Source organism: Micromys minutus, assembly GCF_963924665.1.
Source record: "Micromys minutus genome assembly, chromosome: 31".
In the NCBI taxonomy this organism is placed as follows: Eukaryota; Metazoa; Chordata; class Mammalia; order Rodentia; family Muridae; genus Micromys; species Micromys minutus.
Genome location: NC_137966.1, coordinates 14,472,373 through 14,491,108, shown reverse-complemented (window position 1 = coordinate 14,491,108; position 18,736 = coordinate 14,472,373). Strand labels below are relative to the sequence as shown.

General features: G+C 51.6%; 3 protein-coding genes across 3 annotated transcripts in view; 1 reads left to right on the top strand and 2 right to left on the bottom strand.

Moving 5' to 3' along the window:
• The first annotated feature begins 4,862 nt into the window (after window positions 1-4,862).
• On the top strand, window positions 4,863-6,309 carry METTL26 (methyltransferase like 26). Its single transcript, XM_080942016.1, has 6 exons — window positions 4,863-5,066; window positions 5,288-5,450; window positions 5,548-5,607; window positions 5,817-5,884; window positions 5,988-6,066; window positions 6,138-6,309. Exons 1-6 carry the CDS (start codon window positions 4,870-4,872, stop codon window positions 6,183-6,185), a joined length of 615 nt encoding a protein of 204 aa, XP_080798142.1. The 5' UTR covers window positions 4,863-4,869; the 3' UTR covers window positions 6,186-6,309.
• A 381-nt stretch (window positions 6,310-6,690) lies between these two features.
• WFIKKN1 (WAP, follistatin/kazal, immunoglobulin, kunitz and netrin domain containing 1) lies at window positions 6,691-9,187 on the bottom strand. Its single transcript, XM_080942130.1, has 2 exons — window positions 8,809-9,187; window positions 6,691-8,183 (listed from the first exon to the last, which is right to left on the bottom strand). The coding sequence occupies exons 1-2, from the start codon at window positions 8,995-8,997 to the stop codon at window positions 6,705-6,707; spliced, it is 1,668 nt and encodes a 555-aa protein (XP_080798256.1). The 5' UTR covers window positions 8,998-9,187; the 3' UTR covers window positions 6,691-6,704.
• Window positions 9,188-11,151: 1,964 nt separating this feature from the next.
• Window positions 11,152-18,736, bottom strand: part of RAB40C (RAB40C, member RAS oncogene family) — a 28,923-nt gene continuing 21,338 nt past the window's right edge. The window contains exons 5-7 of the mRNA XM_080942487.1: window positions 14,146-14,223; window positions 13,656-13,878; window positions 11,152-12,979 (exon numbers count right to left, since the gene is read on the bottom strand). Coding sequence (XP_080798613.1) covers window positions 12,699-12,979; window positions 13,656-13,878; window positions 14,146-14,223 — 582 coding nt within the window. The 3' untranslated portion in view covers window positions 11,152-12,698. The remainder of the gene's footprint in view (window positions 12,980-13,655; window positions 13,879-14,145; window positions 14,224-18,736) is intronic.

The window sequence follows — 18,736 nt, the reverse complement described above, 5'->3', positions numbered from 1 at the left end:
GAAAGCTGAAAATCAGGTCTATGGTGAGAGCTCTAGGGTTTCTCAGTAGAGCCTGGAAAGAGAAAGAACCCCAGCAAGAGTGGAAGCAGCCAGACACCCCAGCTCTCCTTAATAACTCACATGACATGAATGCCTAGCTGGGCGTTGTAAAGTCTTGAACTGTTTCTGCCAAGACTTGTGCCACTGCCACCTGGCCTTAAGAGTCCTATCGCCATATTTGAGGGTAAGTCTGCTGGCACTAAGGACTGGGGAAGGCAGGTCTGTGAAGTCTTGGACCACTTAAGCAAGATAAAGAGTGAGGAAGGGGTAAGGGAAGGTAGCTGATCCACCTCAATTCCAGGTTATCCAAAATCACCCATGTGGTTTGCTGGTGGGATTCCAAGGGACTTCTATCCCAGGTGGTCAAGCCTTCATTCCTCTTTTGGCCCAGGAACAAAATGCAGGGCAGGGCTGGAGGGGAAAAGGCCTTCTGCAGCTCCGTGAAGACTGCTGAGTGTGGGGCATGGGCTAAGGAGGCATGAGAAATGGCTTTTCACCTGAGGCATGGAGATAGCGACAGACCAAAGAGAGAATCCCACCCAAGTCTAGTTGGTGAGCCAGTGAGTTTATTGTTACCTACTGGAGCATGGGTGACTCTTGCTGTATCACCAGAAAGCCCACCACAGTATAAGTAACAGCTCATGAGCAAGTATTGGATCCCTGGAGGTCCTTTCCCACCCCTACTTAAGTGTCTCCTCTCTCCTAGTGGGCTCCTGGCTCTAAAGCCTTTGGGAAGGGCCCAAGTCTTTTTTTGTTTGTCTGATTGTTTGTTTTTGTCTTGTTTTGTTTTTTAGTATAGAATAGAGTTTATTCAGGGCATGGGGAGGGGAGTTAAGAGGGTAGTAGAGGCAGAGAGAGAGAGAGAGAGAGAGAGAGAGAGAGAGAGAGGAGTAGAGGCCAGACATGAGCACATGGAGGGAAAGGGGAGGGAATAGGGAAAGAGCAAGGGCAAGAAGGCAGTTTTCTGAGTCTTAAGATCTTCCCTCCTACATACAGGAGGAAATGGTCTATCTCCAGGAAGCAGCTCCTTACCAGACCTGTAGCTGCAAAGGTGAGTGCGGGGTGGGAAGAGGGAGTTAAGGCTGGACAAGGACTGAAAGGAGGGACCACTTCCTGGCTAAAATTGTCCCTTCCCATTTCCACAGTGCCTGACCCGCCCTCTCTAACCTTTCCCTCCAAGGCCACTGTGGCTTGACTCAGATGGCCTTGAGCATGCTGTTAAATCACTCAGGCAGGACAGGATCCTGGGAGCTCATGATAGTTTGTTTGGTTGGTTGGCTGATTTTTTTTTTTTTTTTTTTTTTGTTTTTGTTTTATTTTGAGACAGGGTTTTTCAGTGTTCCTGGCTGTCCTAGACTAGATTTGTAGACCAGGCTGGCCTTGAAATCACAGAGATCCATCTAACTCTGCCTCCTAAGTACAGGGAGTAAAGGGATGTGCCACCGCTGAGTCAGAATGAAGCACAGTCAGGGAGGTAGGTACACAAGACCCTGTGGAGAGTATGCATTCCATACACTGACAGCAGCTCCCTTGAACAGGTCCCCCTACAAAGAATGGACAACCCCAACTAGCTACTACCAAAAGCCTAAAGCCCAGTCTCACACAAACTCATCAATGGACAAACTCAGTCTTTGCTTGAATAACTGTTGGCCAGAACTAGAGGGCAAGGCATCCACTTAATAGTTGTAGTGGAAGTCCAGGGTTGAGTTTAGAAGCCCTTAGAAGGGCTTTCTAAAGGCTAGGGGATGGGCAGGCGAGGCCAGGGGTTAGGAGTGGGGATAGAGGTGGGAGTCTAGTGGTCTCTGTGGAGCAGAAAGCAGAGGAGGTAGAAAGACATATTGGAGGGGCAGAGAGCCTGTTGGGGGTTGGGCTCGACAGTGAAGTCTTCCCAGACACAGTGATCCTAGGCCACCTGACTATAGAACCTTGGTAGGATGTCATTTGGGAAGCCTGCACTCTGAGGGGGTGAGGGATATGGGAGAGCACAGCTAGAACCATGAGAGAGTTGGCCTGGATGAAGCCTCCATGCCCTGACTAAGCCCTTTTCAGAGGAAGACATGGGGGATCTGGACACAGAAGAATGGGTATGAAAATGAAGCAAAGACTGGAGTCAGAGCCATGTGGCCAAGACCTTTGTTTTGGACTTCTGATCTCCAGAACTATAACAAAATGAACTTGTTTTCTATTACCAAGCTTTGGGTTAATTTGTTACAGTAACCACAGAGGGCACAGAGAGGCAAGGAGAAGGAGGACAAGAGCAGGGGCTGGGGAGAAACCTCAGGGGCATTGGACTCAGTGGAGGTTATGCTAGTAAAGGTAAACACAGGGACTGGGCTAAGGAAAGAAGGTGAATCCTGCTCAGTTCAGGCTGTGTGAGACAAAGACACCTGTGCCTCCAAGGGAGAAATATAGTGGGCCTGATGCTTGCTCATCAAATATTGCCCAAGCCCTGCCTCTAAGAGAGAGAGAGAGAAGTCAGGACAGATGCCAAGGCTAGGAGAATGTGGAAGGACCAGAGTAATTATGTGTCTAACACAACACAAAATCTAAGACCTGGGGCTCTCAAGGGCCCTAATAATCTGGTAATAAAAATAAACTCATCTGGAAAAGCCAAAATCAGCTCCAGGAGCCTGTACTTCTGATCTTAACGGGAACCCAGCCTCAACAACTGCTTGCCGTGCCTGGAGAGGCCATCTTACAGGGTTCAGACCAAGGGCAGCATCAAGTGCTCAGGATCTCCAGGAAGCAAATGCCCGCACAGGTCAACTGCAAGCAAAGCCTCCTGCTCCTATCTGATGACATCTGTGCCAAGTGCTGACCTCAGTACTTTAGGGAAAGTATCGGTGCATCCAGAGCAGTGACTCTCACAGAAGGGTATTAAGCAGAGGCCAAGAACCCCTTAAACCTTTTGTTGAGTAGCCTCACTGTGGGGAAGGGGAAGCAGGAAGATCAATCTAGGGTTGTCACCAGTCTCCCTGCTTCCCTGATTTGTTTGTTTTTTAAGAAAGAGTTTCTCTGTGTGCAGAGGCCTAAGGTGCGCATGCTGTGCCACTGTGCTTTAAGAATTAATTTTGATTCTTTGTTTTTTTTTTTTTTTTTTTTTCCAAGACAGAGGGTTTCTCTGTGTAGCTCTGGCTGTCCTGGAACTCTCTCTGTAGACCAGCCTGCCTGCCGAGCACCACCAGGCCCCAGTTGAAATTTAGGTAGCTCCCTGGCTATCACAGGCTCTCTTCCTGGGCCTCTCCTTGAGATTGGTGTGTGTGTGTGTGTGTGCATATGTGTGTGTCTTAGGACAATGTTGTACTTTGATGGAGAGAAAGAATCATCCTCAACCTCTTCTGAACTTGGACATATGGAAGATGCTCACACCCCTGCTCCCCACCCCCAAATCCCATGAATAATCTATGGAAAAAGTAAGCCAGGTAAACAGGCTGAGGAAGTAAAAGGGAGAGCCTGGTTCAGGCCCATTCAAGGTCATGTCCAATACCAGACATTCATAACCACCTGTTAGGAATCGCGAACAGTAGTTGAGGGGCTGGATTTCAAAAGTCTTCCTGAATCTGGACTGACTTTTCAGAGGGATTTCTGTGTGGCAGCCCTGTGTCCCATCCTTGGGCCTTGTCAGTTACATACTTTAACTACACTCACAACCCTGGCCACTCTGGCTGACTAGAATAGATACTTCAATTGCAACCCCAGACAGGAGTCATGCTTAACCCTAAGCAACATGAGGTACTATGGGACAGAGCAGCCCGAGCAATCCTTGAACTAGCCGCTGGCAACCAGGCGTGGGTGTCTCGAGCATTTTCTAAAATCCAGCCCCTGTGAGAAATGGACGCATTTCAAACCCCCACACAAGGTGACCACCAGAGGAATATCCTTGTCCGTGCATTCGTCGCTTCGAATTTCATGTCATTGGTCACTGATTACCTCCTCTTATCTGTCCGTAGACCTCGAGCTGTTGCTAGCCCTCTCAGCGTCAGCGTCAGCGTCAAAGCTCATCTGAGCCCCTGGTGTCCCAGACCTGAGGAGTCCAGCATTTGGGCTCCTCGAGCTCCATTCGGTTATCACCCACAACGCCCACGCCCACAAGCCCACAAGGCTTGGTCCGTTGAACTTCAGGACTGGGCCACAAAGATCGCGACTGCTATGGTTTCCACGGCGCAGGACAAAATCCTGGCTGCCTATAAATCTCTGGTACCCACATTTTGTAGTTTCCCTCGGATTCCACAACACTTTGGGATCTGGCGGGATATCACATTCTGCAAAGCCTGGTCGACAGAGAACCGGCCCTCAATAGAAAAGACGCATGCGTGATACTGGGACATTAGCATGCTTGCGTCATAATTCGTAAAGCCTACGAACCGCCGTTTCACTCAACAGCGCCGCTGGTGTAGTGGTATCATGCAAGATTCCCATTCTTGCGACCCGGGTTCGATTCCCGGGCGGCGCATGTTCAATTTTATTTTTTGTTCGTCTCCGAATGCCTTGCAATCTGAATGCTATTCCTAAAATAGGCGCAAATGCAACAAATGATCATTCAAAGTGGCAAACATGCTGAAAACAAGGTGCAATAGCTGAAAGGCTCCAAGAGGCCACAGCCTTTACTCGAGCTTTGCTCCCTGTCCGAAGTCACCGACAAACCCAGCCAACGGAATTAGTCTTCCGCGGACACGGACCCTTTTGGTCACGAGAGGCGTCCTGACAGTTATCCTGCAGCAGGCAGCTGGCCCGTACGACCACAACTCCCGTAGTGCCCCGCGCTGAAGCTGGACTACAGCTCCCGTGGTGCCCCGCGCACATGCTAGCTGGGCCGGCAGCGCCGCCGCGATGACGGTGGCTGCGGCTGCTGAGCGAAACAAGGGACCCATCCTGAGCGTGCTCCGCCAGTATGTGGATCCTGCCCGGCACGGCGTTCGCGTGCTCGAGGTGGCCTCGGGCTCCGGACAGCACGCCGCACACTTTGCACAGGCCTTCCCGAACGCCGAGTGGCAGCCGTCGGACGTGGACCAGAGCTGCTTGGACAGGTGCGGTGGCGCGGCGTCTTCCCCTTGCGGCTGCGTGGGGGCTGAGCGGGCGGCAGGGCTTCCCGGAAAAGAGGGAAGGCCCTGGTCTGGCTGCCAGACTGAGGCAGTGGAAGCAACGGGATGCAGGGTCGACAAAGCTACCCGCTTGCTACTCCTCAGGACTTAGCCCCCGAGTCACTGAGGGGCTTCGTCGGCCCTTGCCCACGCGCTGCTCTCCACAGCATTGCCGCCACCACTCAAGCACAAGGGTTGACCAATGTGAAGGCTCCGCTGTACCTGGACGTGACCTGGGAGTGGGAGAAATGGGGCGGGATCCCACCACGATCGCTGGACCTGTTGCTCTGCATCAATATGATCCACATCAGCCCCCTGAACTGCACTAAGGTGGGGACCACTGTGGAGCTCAGCTTTCGTGTTGCCAGGAGGAAAGCATGAGTCTCCAGCTCGAAGCTTACTGTGCCCTACCTGCCTTTCTCTCCAGGGGCTCTTCAGAGCAGCAGGACATCTGCTCAAAACCAAGGCTGTGCTGATCACCTATGGGGTGAGTGACCCTATCTTAAGATGCCCCTTGCAGCTTTAGGTGTTTCTCCACTCTTGAACCCCAGACGCTGGGACCTAGCCCTTTTCCTTTTTGAGTACAGAAAGTTTTTTCCATACTCCTATGGAAAGAACACCATCCTATCCTGCAAACCAGACCTATGGGAATGACTGACTTTGGTTGGGCCTATGAACTGTGTCTTATTCCCACAGCCCTATGCCGTCAATGGGAAGATCTCTCCCCAGAGCAACGTGGACTTTGACATGACCCTCAGATGCAGGTTAGACCTGGATAGGTGGTGGCTTGGCTCAGAGAGAGAGTAGGCTGGATGATACCCTCAACTCTGCAACTGACCTCTACTTCTCTTCCCAACCCAACTGCAGGAACCCAGAGTGGGGGCTTCGTGATACAGCCCTTCTGGAGGAATTAGGCCAGGCCAGTGGCTTGGTCTTGGAAAGGATGGTAGGCAGGGCAATGTGGGGGTGGGGAGTCTCCCTGAGATTAAGAGTCACCCCAGCAAAGCTTTTTTCCAGGTGGACATGCCAGCCAACAACAAGTGCCTGATTTTCCGGAAAGAATAACATCTCTATCAAAAGCTGTCATGGTACAAACTAGACTTCAGCCCCTCCCTCACCCGGTCAGTCCTTGGGATAAATTAGCCCCTCTTAGTCTAGTGGCCACAGGGCTGCAGAGAACCTGGTTCTAGTGGGCTTTAAAATAAAGCTTTTCCAGCCCACTGTGGACTATCTATAGCACATTGCTTGCTGGGAATACTCCGGGGAGAGTAAAAGGGGACTGGTCTGGGAGATTAGGGCTTGGGGTGGGTGTAGCTGAAGCAGGACTGAACTGGCTTTCTCCTGTATCTCTGGAAACAACCTTATACATCTGTATGAGGGCTTCCAAGAGTGACTTGGTGCTACTTAGTGACCTCAAGCAGGAACTGGAGCTCTATCTACTCACAGGATTCCGACTGAGTAGATGAGTGCTGATGTGGGGATGCTGCAGTTGGAAGGGAACCAGAGGCCATGAATCCCACAGGCAAAGACATTTATTTATTCAGCAGGAAGGAGGGCAGGAACGGGGGTTATGCATACATAAAGCTAGTCTTGGAAGCGGTTGAGCAGTTCGCAAGCCTTCTTCTCAAGCAGTTCTACAATCTTCTTGACTCGCTTCTCGCTGGCAGCACGGACATAGCTGTTGGCGTCCAGCACAGCTACACCTTCACGAACTTCACCCATGATGACCAGTGGCCCATCGCCAGCTGTCACATTGGGGCATGGGCAGGCCCAGTCCATGCCACTTAGTGTCACCTCTAAGTATTTGGTGCCCAAGAACTTGAGGCCCATCTTGTCGTCCTTAAGCACGTCATCTAAGGCCACGCGAGCAATGCCGCCTGCAGCCTCGGGCTCCTCCAGTACTTCTGTGAGTCTACCCACAATGGCAAAGTCACTGCGGCACAAGCTCAGAGCCAGCTTGCTCTTGAGGCGGCAGGCACGACAGGGTGCTGTGCGTGGTACAGGGCAAGCATCCTCGCAGCTTTCCCGGCTCTCAAAGTTGTTGCTGTTCCCCTCACAGCCACTGTATACAAAGGGGTGGCACTGCTGTAGCAGTGGACTGTAGGCCCAGCGTGGCTCCCAGCCCTGGCAGGGGCCCTGAACTGCAGGCAGCGCACAGACATCCCCAGGGCCACGGACACAGGCCTGTTGACATGCCTCATAGGTCTCAAAGCCCCGGGAAGCCCCATCACATTTGAGGGCTGGGAATGTCATGCAGCTGCCTCGCTGTGGGTCAAAGCGCCAAAGGACATGATGGGGAGTAGGTGGCCCAACACAGGCTTGTGTGTCAGGCTGGCACTCAGCCAGGGCCAGGACACCTGGGTCCCTGTCCTGAGTAGTTGCCCGCTGCAAAACAGAAAGAGGGAAGTCAGCCCGAAGCAGGCCAGCAGCATTTCTTGCAGTGCAGGTATACAGGCCCGCATCCTCCAACTGAGCATTGTAGAGCACTAGTTGTCCAATACTGGTAACAACTACGTTGCCATACATTTGGTCAGGGCGCATGATCAGGTTCTCCCGCTGATGGCTCTGCTTCTCCCAAGTCACAGCAGGTGGTGGACGGCCACTAACATCACAGTGGAGGCTGGCTGTTCCCCCCACATGCACAGCCTGTGGTGAAGGGCTATTGTACAGGGCAGGTGGCATGGGAGCAGCCCCAGGGGTTGGGCGAGCAGTGGTCTCAGGTGGTCCTGGGCTGCTGGGTGGCCAACTAAGAATGTGTTTACAGGGTACAACGTGCAGGTGGAGACCCCGCAGGCAGGCTTCTGCATCCATATAGCAGCGGTTGTAATAGGTAAGGCCATCAGAAGCACAAGTGAAGCTGGGTTCTTTTTCACAGCGGTCACGGCAGCGACAAACTGGCTGCCCATCCCAGATGTCACAGTCAGAGCCCTGTTGTGGGCATTGGAAGCCTTCACAGGAGGCTGCTGTCTCAGGTACAGCTGGGCCACCACTGGGGAAGCGGGCAGCCACGCAGCTCTGCAGCCCACACACATTGGTGCAGCACTTCTCAGATGCCGCACAGTCCTGAGGGACAGAGACAGTTTAGTAGAACCCTGACCCCTACCCAGCCTTGCCTATGCGCTACCTACCTCTTTTAAAGCCTCCTCCCCTATGGAAAATGGTGGCTGTGCTTTCTGAACTGTAGGAGCACCAAAGCCACATGTCACCTTATTCAATCCCACTGAATCCTCAAACAGGCCTCATTAGCATTCCCACTGAGCAGGTGGAACAGTGCAGGCAGCTGCTCTGCCATCAGAGGGCGCACCACATTGGGAGCTCTTTGTCCTCTTCCCAGTCTGAGATAGGAGGAAAGGACTACAGGCAGGCAGGGCAGGGAAGAGTTGGTGCCATTCGCAGGGGTAGGGTCAGAGGCCCGGGTCCACATGACTTAAGAAAAAAAGTGGTGCTCAGGGAGGTGAGAGACAGGATTGGTAAGGTTGAAGTCAGTCCAGGAATTGGAGATGTTTTTGCTTTTCAGAGGGCAAAAAGGTGGGGTGAGCCCCATGTTACAGGTCATGGCCATAAATCCAGGTAAATTGAGTGTGGAGGAACCCTAGAGGAAGCAGACTCCTAGGGCTGGGGTCTACCCCCCCCCACTGAGGAAAAAGCTAGGGTGGGGCCCAGGATCCCAAGAGATGCCAGTGCTCACCTGGTCCCTGGTACACTCACGCTCACAGGTGCTCTGGGCGTCCACCCACAGGTGGGGGCTGAGCTGGTTGGGGCACATGCCAGGATGGCTTCCAGGCTCTGGCAGCAGGTTGGTCTCCGAGGTCAGATGGATGAGCACGAAGACAAAGAGCAGAGGCAGGAGTGGCTGTGGGGCAGGCATGGGGACCATAGGGCCACGGGGTGGGAGTGTGTGGCCACTAGCTGAGACTCTCTAGAGGCATCCACCCTATAGGGTCCTGAGCCTAGGATCACTACCCCTACCTCAAAGGACCCTCTCCTGTGACTCTTGGATCCCACAAACCTGGAGCTCACAGATGATGCTCTTCTCTGGAACCCTGAATAGTTAGTTATTCTGGGGCTTCTCAGAACCTGTTCACAAAATACTGCCTAGCCCTCTCCCAACCACTGTGGGTGGTTCCCAGGCTCTGGTCAGCATAGGACTGGGAATAGAAGAGGAAGGGCTGGGGAGGGGCCAGAGGCCCTGAAGCCCTGAGCAAGTGACCACTAGGGTCACCAAGGGGCGGAGAAGGCCAGCTAAATCAGGGAGGGGGGGCGCTGTAACCTGAGCCCCTCCCTCTACAAGCTGGAGCCCAACAGGGATCAAAGTCTCCTCAAAGACCCTCCCACTCTTTATTCAGGAGGAGGGGTAGGGCTGGTAAATTTCGGCTTTTGTCCTCAGCACTTCAGTCTCACATTCAGTGAAGTTGGGCAGGGACTCACTCCAGCCTCAGCTATTAGCCTAGATTTCTCCAAAGGCAGTCAAGGACCACACCTGTCATAACTATAGGTAAGGCACTGGCGAGTGGTAGAGGTTCTGTTCTCTACCGGCCCTCTTCAAGTGTCACACTTGCCAAAAGGCCTTGGCATGGAATAAAACACCTGCTAAGGTACTTGGCATCATGGTGCACACTGGTAATCCCAGCACTGGGCAGGCGGGCCACAGAAGGATCCAAACTGAGGCCAGCTCAGAGCTACAGCAAATTCCAGGCCCGTCTGGCTACATAAGAGCACACTGTCTCAAAAAAAACCTGTTAGGTCCTGGCGTCTCACCAGCTGAAGGTACAACCTGGCAGGATTTATCCTCCCAGACGTACCTGTCTCTCTAAAATAGGGATCCTGGCTTCTAGCTAGGGTCTATACCACTCAGTCCCTTCAAATGGGCAAGGCAGGTACACAATAAATAAAAAGGCTATCTTATCTGGGTGGAAGCAGATGACCCACGTGCACTGGCCTCCAACAGTCTCATGTCAATGACTATGGTACACAGTGTAAGGAAGCACACGGAGAAGCCACTGAACTGACCACACACAGGGCTAGAAAGATGGTTATCTCAAGGGATGGCCAAGTGCATCTTTCAAAGAGCAAGCATTCTAGACGTTGCTCAGGGATCTAAGTATATTCAAGCCTTGCCCCAACAACCCACCATGAAGGCCAGCATCCATTCTTTAACTGGAATACAGGCTCCACTACTGTGGGGGAGGGCAGGGAGATCAAAGCTAGTTGCAAGACAAAGGCCCGGCCTGGAATCTGCCTTTCCAAACCCTTTCTGTGGCTCCAGAGGTCCCCAGGGAGTGGTTTTCTCAGAGACAGGAAGGAAAAAGTCTGTGTGACCCTCTGTCTGACCTCCTGACCCAGGAGGCAGGGTAATAAGAGCCTGGTCTGGTCAGGAGATCAAGAGATGGCTACCAGGCGCCAGTGTCTGCTGCCTTACAAAAGAGTTGTGGGTGAGCCAGCTCCTGGTAACAAGGGGGCAGGGATCACCAGGCCACTGGCCCAGGATGCAGCTAAGGAATAGTGCAGGTGACACCTGAGCCAGAGGCAATGTTTTAGTGAACTGTTCTATCTCTCTTGGCTTTGCCTTCCAGTGCATGAGGCATAACTCTGGCTGAGCATGGACCGAAGAGCCCGTGACCTGCCAGATGCTTTCCTGCTGAAGGTACCAACTCAGGTCCCACTCTCAGATGTTCTTGATGCTGTGGTAATCTGTGTGAGACAGTTTGTCCTGGGCTACGAGTAAAGGCTCTGTGAATAGTTAGGCTGCCTGATGCTGGCCTGGCCAAGATCAGACCTCAGCAAATAGTGTGGCTTGTAACCAGGCCTGGCTACTTTGTGGCTGGGAATGTGAACCCAGTCGATGGATGGCTGCAGGTCAGCAAGGTCAGCTGCAGGGAACAGTTAACAACGCCTGGGATCATTCTGTCAGGCACAAAGCAGTGCTGGCTCCTGTGGCAGAGCACACTGCCAGATACCCCTTACCACCCCCAACAAACCATAGTCAGATGAAGCCGGACTGATGTTCACAAAGACAGACATGAGCTCACTGCTGAAGTACATTTACTGTACACAAAGAAGTAAGAACAAAGAACCAGGAACGGTGGAGTCCACAGCAGCAAGTGTAGTGTTGGTGGTGTGCACGCAGGCCAATCCAGGTCCTCACAGTCTACACCATTCTATTCTCAACTCCAGAGAAAAGGCCTCTCAACAGCAACAGGACTGGTGGGGAAAGGTGATGCCAGGGTCCCAGGGGCTGCTGCTCATCAGGCAGTTCCCACAACCACAGCCCTGTCCCTCCCTACAGGCATCAACCCCATCTCCCAGAACAGCAGGCTGGCGCAGTGTCTACCAGTGCCCTGATAACATCCATGGCAAAGAAGGTCTTAGGAAATGTGCACTAAGAGGTTCCCAGGAAGGGGTCATGGCTCCTGTTATGGCCAGGGCCCTGAGGGCAGGAGGTAGAGTTAAGCACCAGCGTGCCTGAGGGCTGTGTCACCACCAGGCAAGGACAGGGGAGCAGTCACACAGGACATCCACTGGGGACAACATCCCTACAGGAAAAGGCTGACCAGAGCAGACTGGGATAGGAAGAGCACTGTGGAGGAACAGTCCATGGCTTCAGAAGTTGCTCAGGCCCGTGAGTCAATAAGGAAGGGCTTGGTGTTCACTCCTAAGGGTGAGGCTGCTGTTCCAGAGAGTGTCACTAAGAAACAGGTCAAAGAAATTCCAGTGACATGAACTTAAAGGCAGAAGGGCCACAACAGGCAAAGAGCAGCTATGAAACACAGCCGAGGTTGATGAGTACAAGCTGCTAGACACGGGTCCTAGGCCCTGTGCCCCAAGCCAAGATTAACTAGAGGCCACCAAGAACTAAGTCTGCTGAAAGCTCTGCAGCCTCAGCCTGGAGATACATATAGTAAACATCACCAAAAGTGCCAGGGCACAATGGGAGGGGTAAGTGGGGTTTTCCCAGGTGCACCAACATCTCTCCTCTCTTAGGTCTCAGGAGCTGGAAACTTGCCTATGCCCAGCATACTGATCACCTTTGTCGGATGTGGAAGCTGGATTCAAGACTGCTGCTTGAAGCATCTGAAATATACCCTGGCCCCATCTGTTCCCCACCGGCGTCTGAGCAACACCCAGTCAGGGTATTTATAAATCCAAAGATCATCTGGCTTCAACACTGAAACCCTCCATCGCTGCTTCATCCCTCCTTCCCTGACAACCTGAGCTTCCCCAACGGCTGATGTGGCTATGAGGGGCATCCAGGCTTCCCTGACAGCCCTTTAAAAATGTACAAAACAGGTAAAATGTTCTCCATATAAATAAAGGGGAGCCAGGCTCACTTCCAGCCTGGAGTCCAGGACCGGTTCACACCTGGTCCCCGTAGCACCAGCAGCCCTGCTGCCTGGTTTGCGGAGCATGTTCTCTCCTGCACGCCCCTCTCCTCCACTAGCTCAGATGTGGAGAAAAGCCTGGAGAGACCCAGGCAGGGTTGTGTAGCCAAGTCTTCCTGTACGCAGCAGGGCCTAGCGCCTGGCCAGGAGTGCTCCAGCGTAAGCCCCAAGTCTGAACAGGCGGAACCCACCGGTCCCGCTAGGAGATCTTGCAGTTGCTCCGAGAGCAGTTCTGAGGTGGGCTCTGTGGGGGGCGGATGGACTTGGACCTCTTAAGGCTGTTGCCCTTGCTGCCACTGCCCCCGGCCCCACTTGCCAGGGAGTAGGAGCGGCCGTGCATCATGACAGCGTTCATGCCGTTGGCCATGGAAAAGGACTTGAGGTGGCTCTTGATGGTGACAGGTAGTGGGAGCTTGTCAATGAGGTGCACAGGGGTACAGGAGACAATGGCACGGCAGCAGAGGTCCTGCAGGCTGAAAACTGTGAGGGGAAGGTAAGGTGGAAGAGGGAACAGATAGGTCTTGTTAGAGGAGTTACATGGTTCTTGAACTACCTGTAAAACCTGGCTGCTACATCTCACCAGCTCAGGGCTCCTGGACGCCCCACTATCTGACCACTGGGTGGCTCCCATCTCCTGCCTTAGAGCAGAGCATAATACAAAGTGCTGCTGGAAGAGGCCAGACTGCCCGGCTGCTCTGAGACGGGGTGAGTGAGGAGGCAGACTGACTTTGGAATGCAGCCTCTACTATAGCTCTGGTTGCAGGTTAACTCAGTCTTTTGGCTCAAGAGAGGGACTTAGTTACCCTGCTCTCCTCTATGACTTCACAGTGACACCGTGACCATCTCTGTGCCAGGCAGTGAGTTCTATTAGAAAGTAAACCGAGTAGAGCCATCATTAGGGGCTTCTGATCAAGTGCTTGGCATGGACAGTGAGCCACACTGCTGAGACCACTCAGCAGCAAAGATGCACGTGCAGAGCTCTGCTCTCAAAGCATGGCAAGGAAAAGACATCACCTCCTGTAGGTCTGAGCAGGCAGCCAGGTGGCTGCAGCTCTCAAGAGACCTAGACTCTTAACTCTCTGTCGGTGTCTGCAGTGCCACCAAGCCCCACAACTCCACTAGCTAGCATCCTATCGGAACTAAGCCTCAGTCCCACCTCGATTGGGCCTCCAGATCTTCTCCATGCCATGCCGCATGAGCACAATACGGGAGAGCTCAGTGAAGGACTCAATGACGTTGAAGTTGCACAGGGGGCTGACTTCAAAGAAGGTCATGCAGTTCTTTTCTGCGTAGGCTCTGGCCTGCTCCGTTGGGACTTGCCGCTTGAAGGCCAGGTGCAGCCGGTTCCCAACCAGGATCCGGGGAACACCAGGTGCGTGCTTAGGAGGGGTTCAGAACTTAGCAGAGGCACAACCGCATGCCACCCCCACCACTTGGCCATATACAGGGCTCCCAGTGTCTGCACTCTGCAATGCAGCAAGTCCAGGACAGTCTGGATGGAACCAGTTGTTTGTTGCTAAACAACACAACCCAGCCTTAGGAAGCTGAGCTACAGCGGCAGCACCCCCAGGCACACTGCAATCACAGCTTGGTCCCACCGTCTCTTCCGTCTCTTCCGGAGAGGAGAGGCACAAACCCACACTTACCTCATCGATCTCCTTGATCCACCGGTCAATGCCGTCAAAGGACCAACGGTTAGTGATGTCATACACCAGAAGGATTCCCTGTGAGTTAGATGGAAGGAGGTTATCCACAGGCATGTTTGGGCCCAATCTCATGAGAAACTTGCTGGATGGGAGTGGGCACAGTTCCTAGGCAGGGCTGGGAATATGGCCCAGAAGGCTTTACAGATCATTAGTATGGCCATGAACTGAAGAGGAGACACGCATCTGCCATCTAACAGGACAGCAGCATGAAGGAACCTTCTGTGAGTCCAATTGGCCCAGCCCACATATGCATCCCCAGAGAACATGGCTGGGGCAGAACTGACTTTTTACTAGTTTTTAAGTCCAGGCCAGTCACAGACAGTACTCTGAAATCATTCAAAAGTCACACAGGCTAAGCCTACGAACACAGGTCAAAGCTTTGGTCGGGGGAGGGGCGTGAAGAGTCACAGAACTCACTAGAGGGGCAACCGTTCTGGAAATCAGTCCATCAGCGAACTCCGCCCTGGGGGCACCTGGGGCTGAAAGGAGGCAGCTCTGAGTTTTCCCGACTCCAAACTTGTACTGCAGGATGTCAGTCACTCACAGAGCAGTAGTCAGGGAGAGCTGCTCGAGTCAGGCTAAGCAGGATTTGCTACGGGGGCCTTTCCTGCCACATCCCTCAGAGACCAATTACTGGGAGCTCAGCTTTGGGCTATCTCCATCTGCCTCAAACATCCCAGTGAAGCCACTATTATGGACTTTCCAGCAGGGGCAATGTTGAGCACACTGTCAACCTGTCTCTCCTGACTCTGAAATGAGATTCAGCAAGCAGAGTACACCCATCGAATCACCCACTGGTCTTCCCACAGGTTCTCAGATCTGGAGGAGAGAGGAGGAGGAAGGGAAGGGGGAAGATCACAGCAAGAGGAGGGAAGCAGAACTGCCATTGCTGAAAACTCAGGCTAGTCAGTCCCAGGGCCTACAAAGACAAAGGCACCTTACACACTGGTGCGTAGCACGCCTGGCTCAAGCAAGGCAGCAGTTGGGGAGGAACATCTCTATCCTGGAGGGGCCCCATACCAACCTTGAGGCCAGTTACCACTGAGAGGAGCCAAACTGGAGTTTGCCTGACCTCAAGGAGCCAGGCTGGTGGGTAAAAAAGGTCAATATTACAATAATTAGACATGGCAGAAATGGAAGTCTAAATTTATAAACCTTTAGGAAACTGAGGCAAGGGGACTGCTGCAAACTCAAGGCCACTAGGTCTAGGCTAGCCTGAGCTACGTGGCAAGACCCTGCATCAAAAGCTTGATGGTTTAAATGAACCAGAGGTTCATGTCTCCCATGCTTAGTCCCCAGTTGATAAACTGACTGGAAAGGATTGGGAAGTGTGTCCTTGTCAGAGTTGCTGGGGGTGGGTTCTGAGGTTTCAGAAGACCACACAAGGCCCAATATCTACCCATCCATCTCCCCTTGACTGCTGCTGTGGATCAGGAATGTAAAGCTCCTAGCTACTTCTCTAGCCCCATGCCTACCTACATAGCACCATGCTTCCGGCCGTAATGGACTAAGTCTCTGAAACTGTACACAAGCCCCCAATTAAATGTGTTCTTTTATAAGACGTTGCCTTGTTATGGTGTCTCTTCACAAAAATAGAACAATAACTAAGTAACTAAGACAAAAAAATCAAACAACAATGATAACAGAGTCCCAATTCCTTTCCGAAAGCAATAAGCAAACACATCTCTAGGATGAAGCTGCTGCCTGGGTACAGGGAAGAAAGCGTTCATCTGTTGCCAAGGGAAGGAGGCTGAGCGTTGGAGGTAATGGTGCTGCTACAGCATCACATGGCAGAGCAACCTGGCTCCAGGGGCTTACTCAATGGTACGTCAAAGACCACCCTCAGAGGCTCACCCAGCACGTTTCACAACAATGAAGGTCTTTTCTTTTTCCTGGGGTGGAGGGGGGGGTTGATGGTGGGAGCAAATAGAGTTCTGTGGCAGAGGGGTAGCCTAGAATACATGAGGCCTTAGATTCTAATCCTGGCACAACAAAAGTAGGAGGGTGGAAGGAGAGGGAGAAAATATCCACGAGGTAAGTAAGGGGCTGGGGATACAGCTGAACGCACAGCACACCATGTGTGATGCTCTGAATTCTGTCCAGAGAACAGCAGAAGCAAAAAACAAACAAACAAAAAAATCCCAAAAGTTCTCAGTACAGTTGTCAATCACAGTGATCAAGCATAGTAAGTTGTCACGCGGAGCTACAGATTCCCCTAGTCTGTATGCTAACACTTGAAAGAATGAAAGCATAAACAAATGGCTCACTGTACAGAAGTTCACACAAACATACAGCAGATGGTGTCTTTAATTTCCTGTTTACGCCTTACTTTTTGCCATAACCAGCACTTGTGCTATATTTAAAGACAAGTAAGCAGAAGGCCGACCTCCTGGAAGAAGCGTTCCTACTGAGACCGCCTGGGCAAAGCCTTCTCAGCTTTGCTCTCACAGTCAGGCCCTTGTTGGCACGGTCTGAGTGATGGTTGGAATAGAGACCAAAAAGGCTGTAGATTTCCTAGAGAAAACCATCTGGGATGAGCTGCAGGCAAGAGCACTGAGAACCAAAATGAAGTTTGTTCTCACTGTAACTAGCCCAAAGCCATTGGTTGTTTCTGGGAAGTACAAAAGACAAAAAGACTCCTACACACTCTGCCTTCAAAATGATAGAAGATGATTTTTAGACCACGTATTTGCCAAGATATAGACACAGGCTCCCTTCTAGTGACCTTCTCCATTCAGCAATGACTCCAGACAGTACTTTCCAGTGTCTTGTACATTTTCCTGTAATGTGAGGCCATATCAGCACGGACAAGGTCTTGTCAAAGAGCCAGGCACTCAACACTTCAGAGCTCTGTGAGCCCCAAACAGCAAGAGGCACTCTACACCAGGTCTATTAACAATCTTAGGGACTTTTACCTTCTGGTAGCAAACATGAGGTGATTCTGCACAGTCATGGTTTTTGTTCAGCTTAATATATGATACATATGAGATGTGGAACTAGGCCTAAGAGTAGGTTCCTTTCCGTTACAATTATTATTGTTGCTGTTTTGTTTTGATACAAGGTCTCACTATGTAGTCCTGGCTGTCCTGGAACTCCCTATGTAGACCAGGTTGGCCTTAAACTTACAGAGATTTGCCTCTGCCTCCTGGGAGCTGGAATTCATCAACCTGAACTTGATCTTTGTGATCCACAAGGTAGCAGAAGAAGAATGACTCCCATAACTTGTTCTCAGACCTTCACTTACTCACTCTCCCCTCAAATAAATAATAAATAATAAATATAAATGAGCACTTAGCACACACAATGTATCTGTGTGGTTCAAACCCCAAAGTTCAAAGAGCCAAACAAAATCCTCCTGTCTGCCCCCTTCACATACTTGTTTATATTAAACTGCTCACGGCCAGATACCAACTGGTATGCTGGTATCCCCAGCAACAAACTATCAGCATGCATCCTTCTCCTATTCCCATTGAAACAAATTCTCACCTACCCTTAAAGTGCATAGCACCTGACCATATATCTCCTAATCTAATGAAAGTGACCCCAGGCCAGCTGGGCAGCACCTCCTTCTGGCACTACAGTGTCAGGCCTGTCTTATTGTTTCCTTGTACCAAGCCAGAGGGACCCACCCACTAACATTCCCAGGAGTCAGCACAAGACTGTAAGAATTAAGACGTCATCTCAGGACTCAACCACTCACATATTGGAGCTTAGCCATTGATAAGGCTTAAAGGGATTCAACAAGACCCACAAAACGGTGCTAAATGTGACAGGTGACAAAAGCAAGGCCAGTGGGCATTGTGCTATGTACAAGATCCGGATCCAGAGGGACCCAGAAGGGCAGGAGAGCAGCAAAGCCTGTCAAGATGGCTTGTCCCGTTGGGAGGTAGTTCAGGGAAGCACTGTAGTGTTTCTGTAGGAAACCATCATCTCCCTGCTATCCCAGAATGCACATGGGATAGTGATGAGGCAGGTCTTTTTAAGATTTATTTATTTTATGTACATGAGTACACTGTAGCTGTCCTCAGACACACCAGAAGAGGGCATCGGATCTCATTACAGATGGTTGTGAGCCACCCTGTGGTTGCTGGGAACTGAACTCAGGACCTCTAGAAGAGCAGTCAGTGCTCTTAACTGCTGAGCCATCTCTCCAGCCCCCTCACATCCTTTTTGTAAATTTATCTTTTGGTAAAATTTTTAGATTTGTTTTATGTGTATGAATATTTTTATCTATGTTTATGGCTGTGCATCAAGTACATGCCTAGTGCCCATCAAAGTCAGAAGATGACTCTGGATCCCTTAGAGTGTAAGTTAAGATTTTGAGTGTGGAATCAAACCCAGGTCCCCTGCAAAGCAACATGCACTTTTTAACTACTGAAACATGTCTCTAGCTCTTTTTTTGTTTGTTTTTAAATTCAAAATTATATGTATTTACTGTTTCAAAAGTTGGGTGGTGGTGGCAAACACCTTTAATTCACCCCTGGGAGGTAGGGGGATCGCTGTGAGTTCAAGGCCACCGTGGTTTACAGAG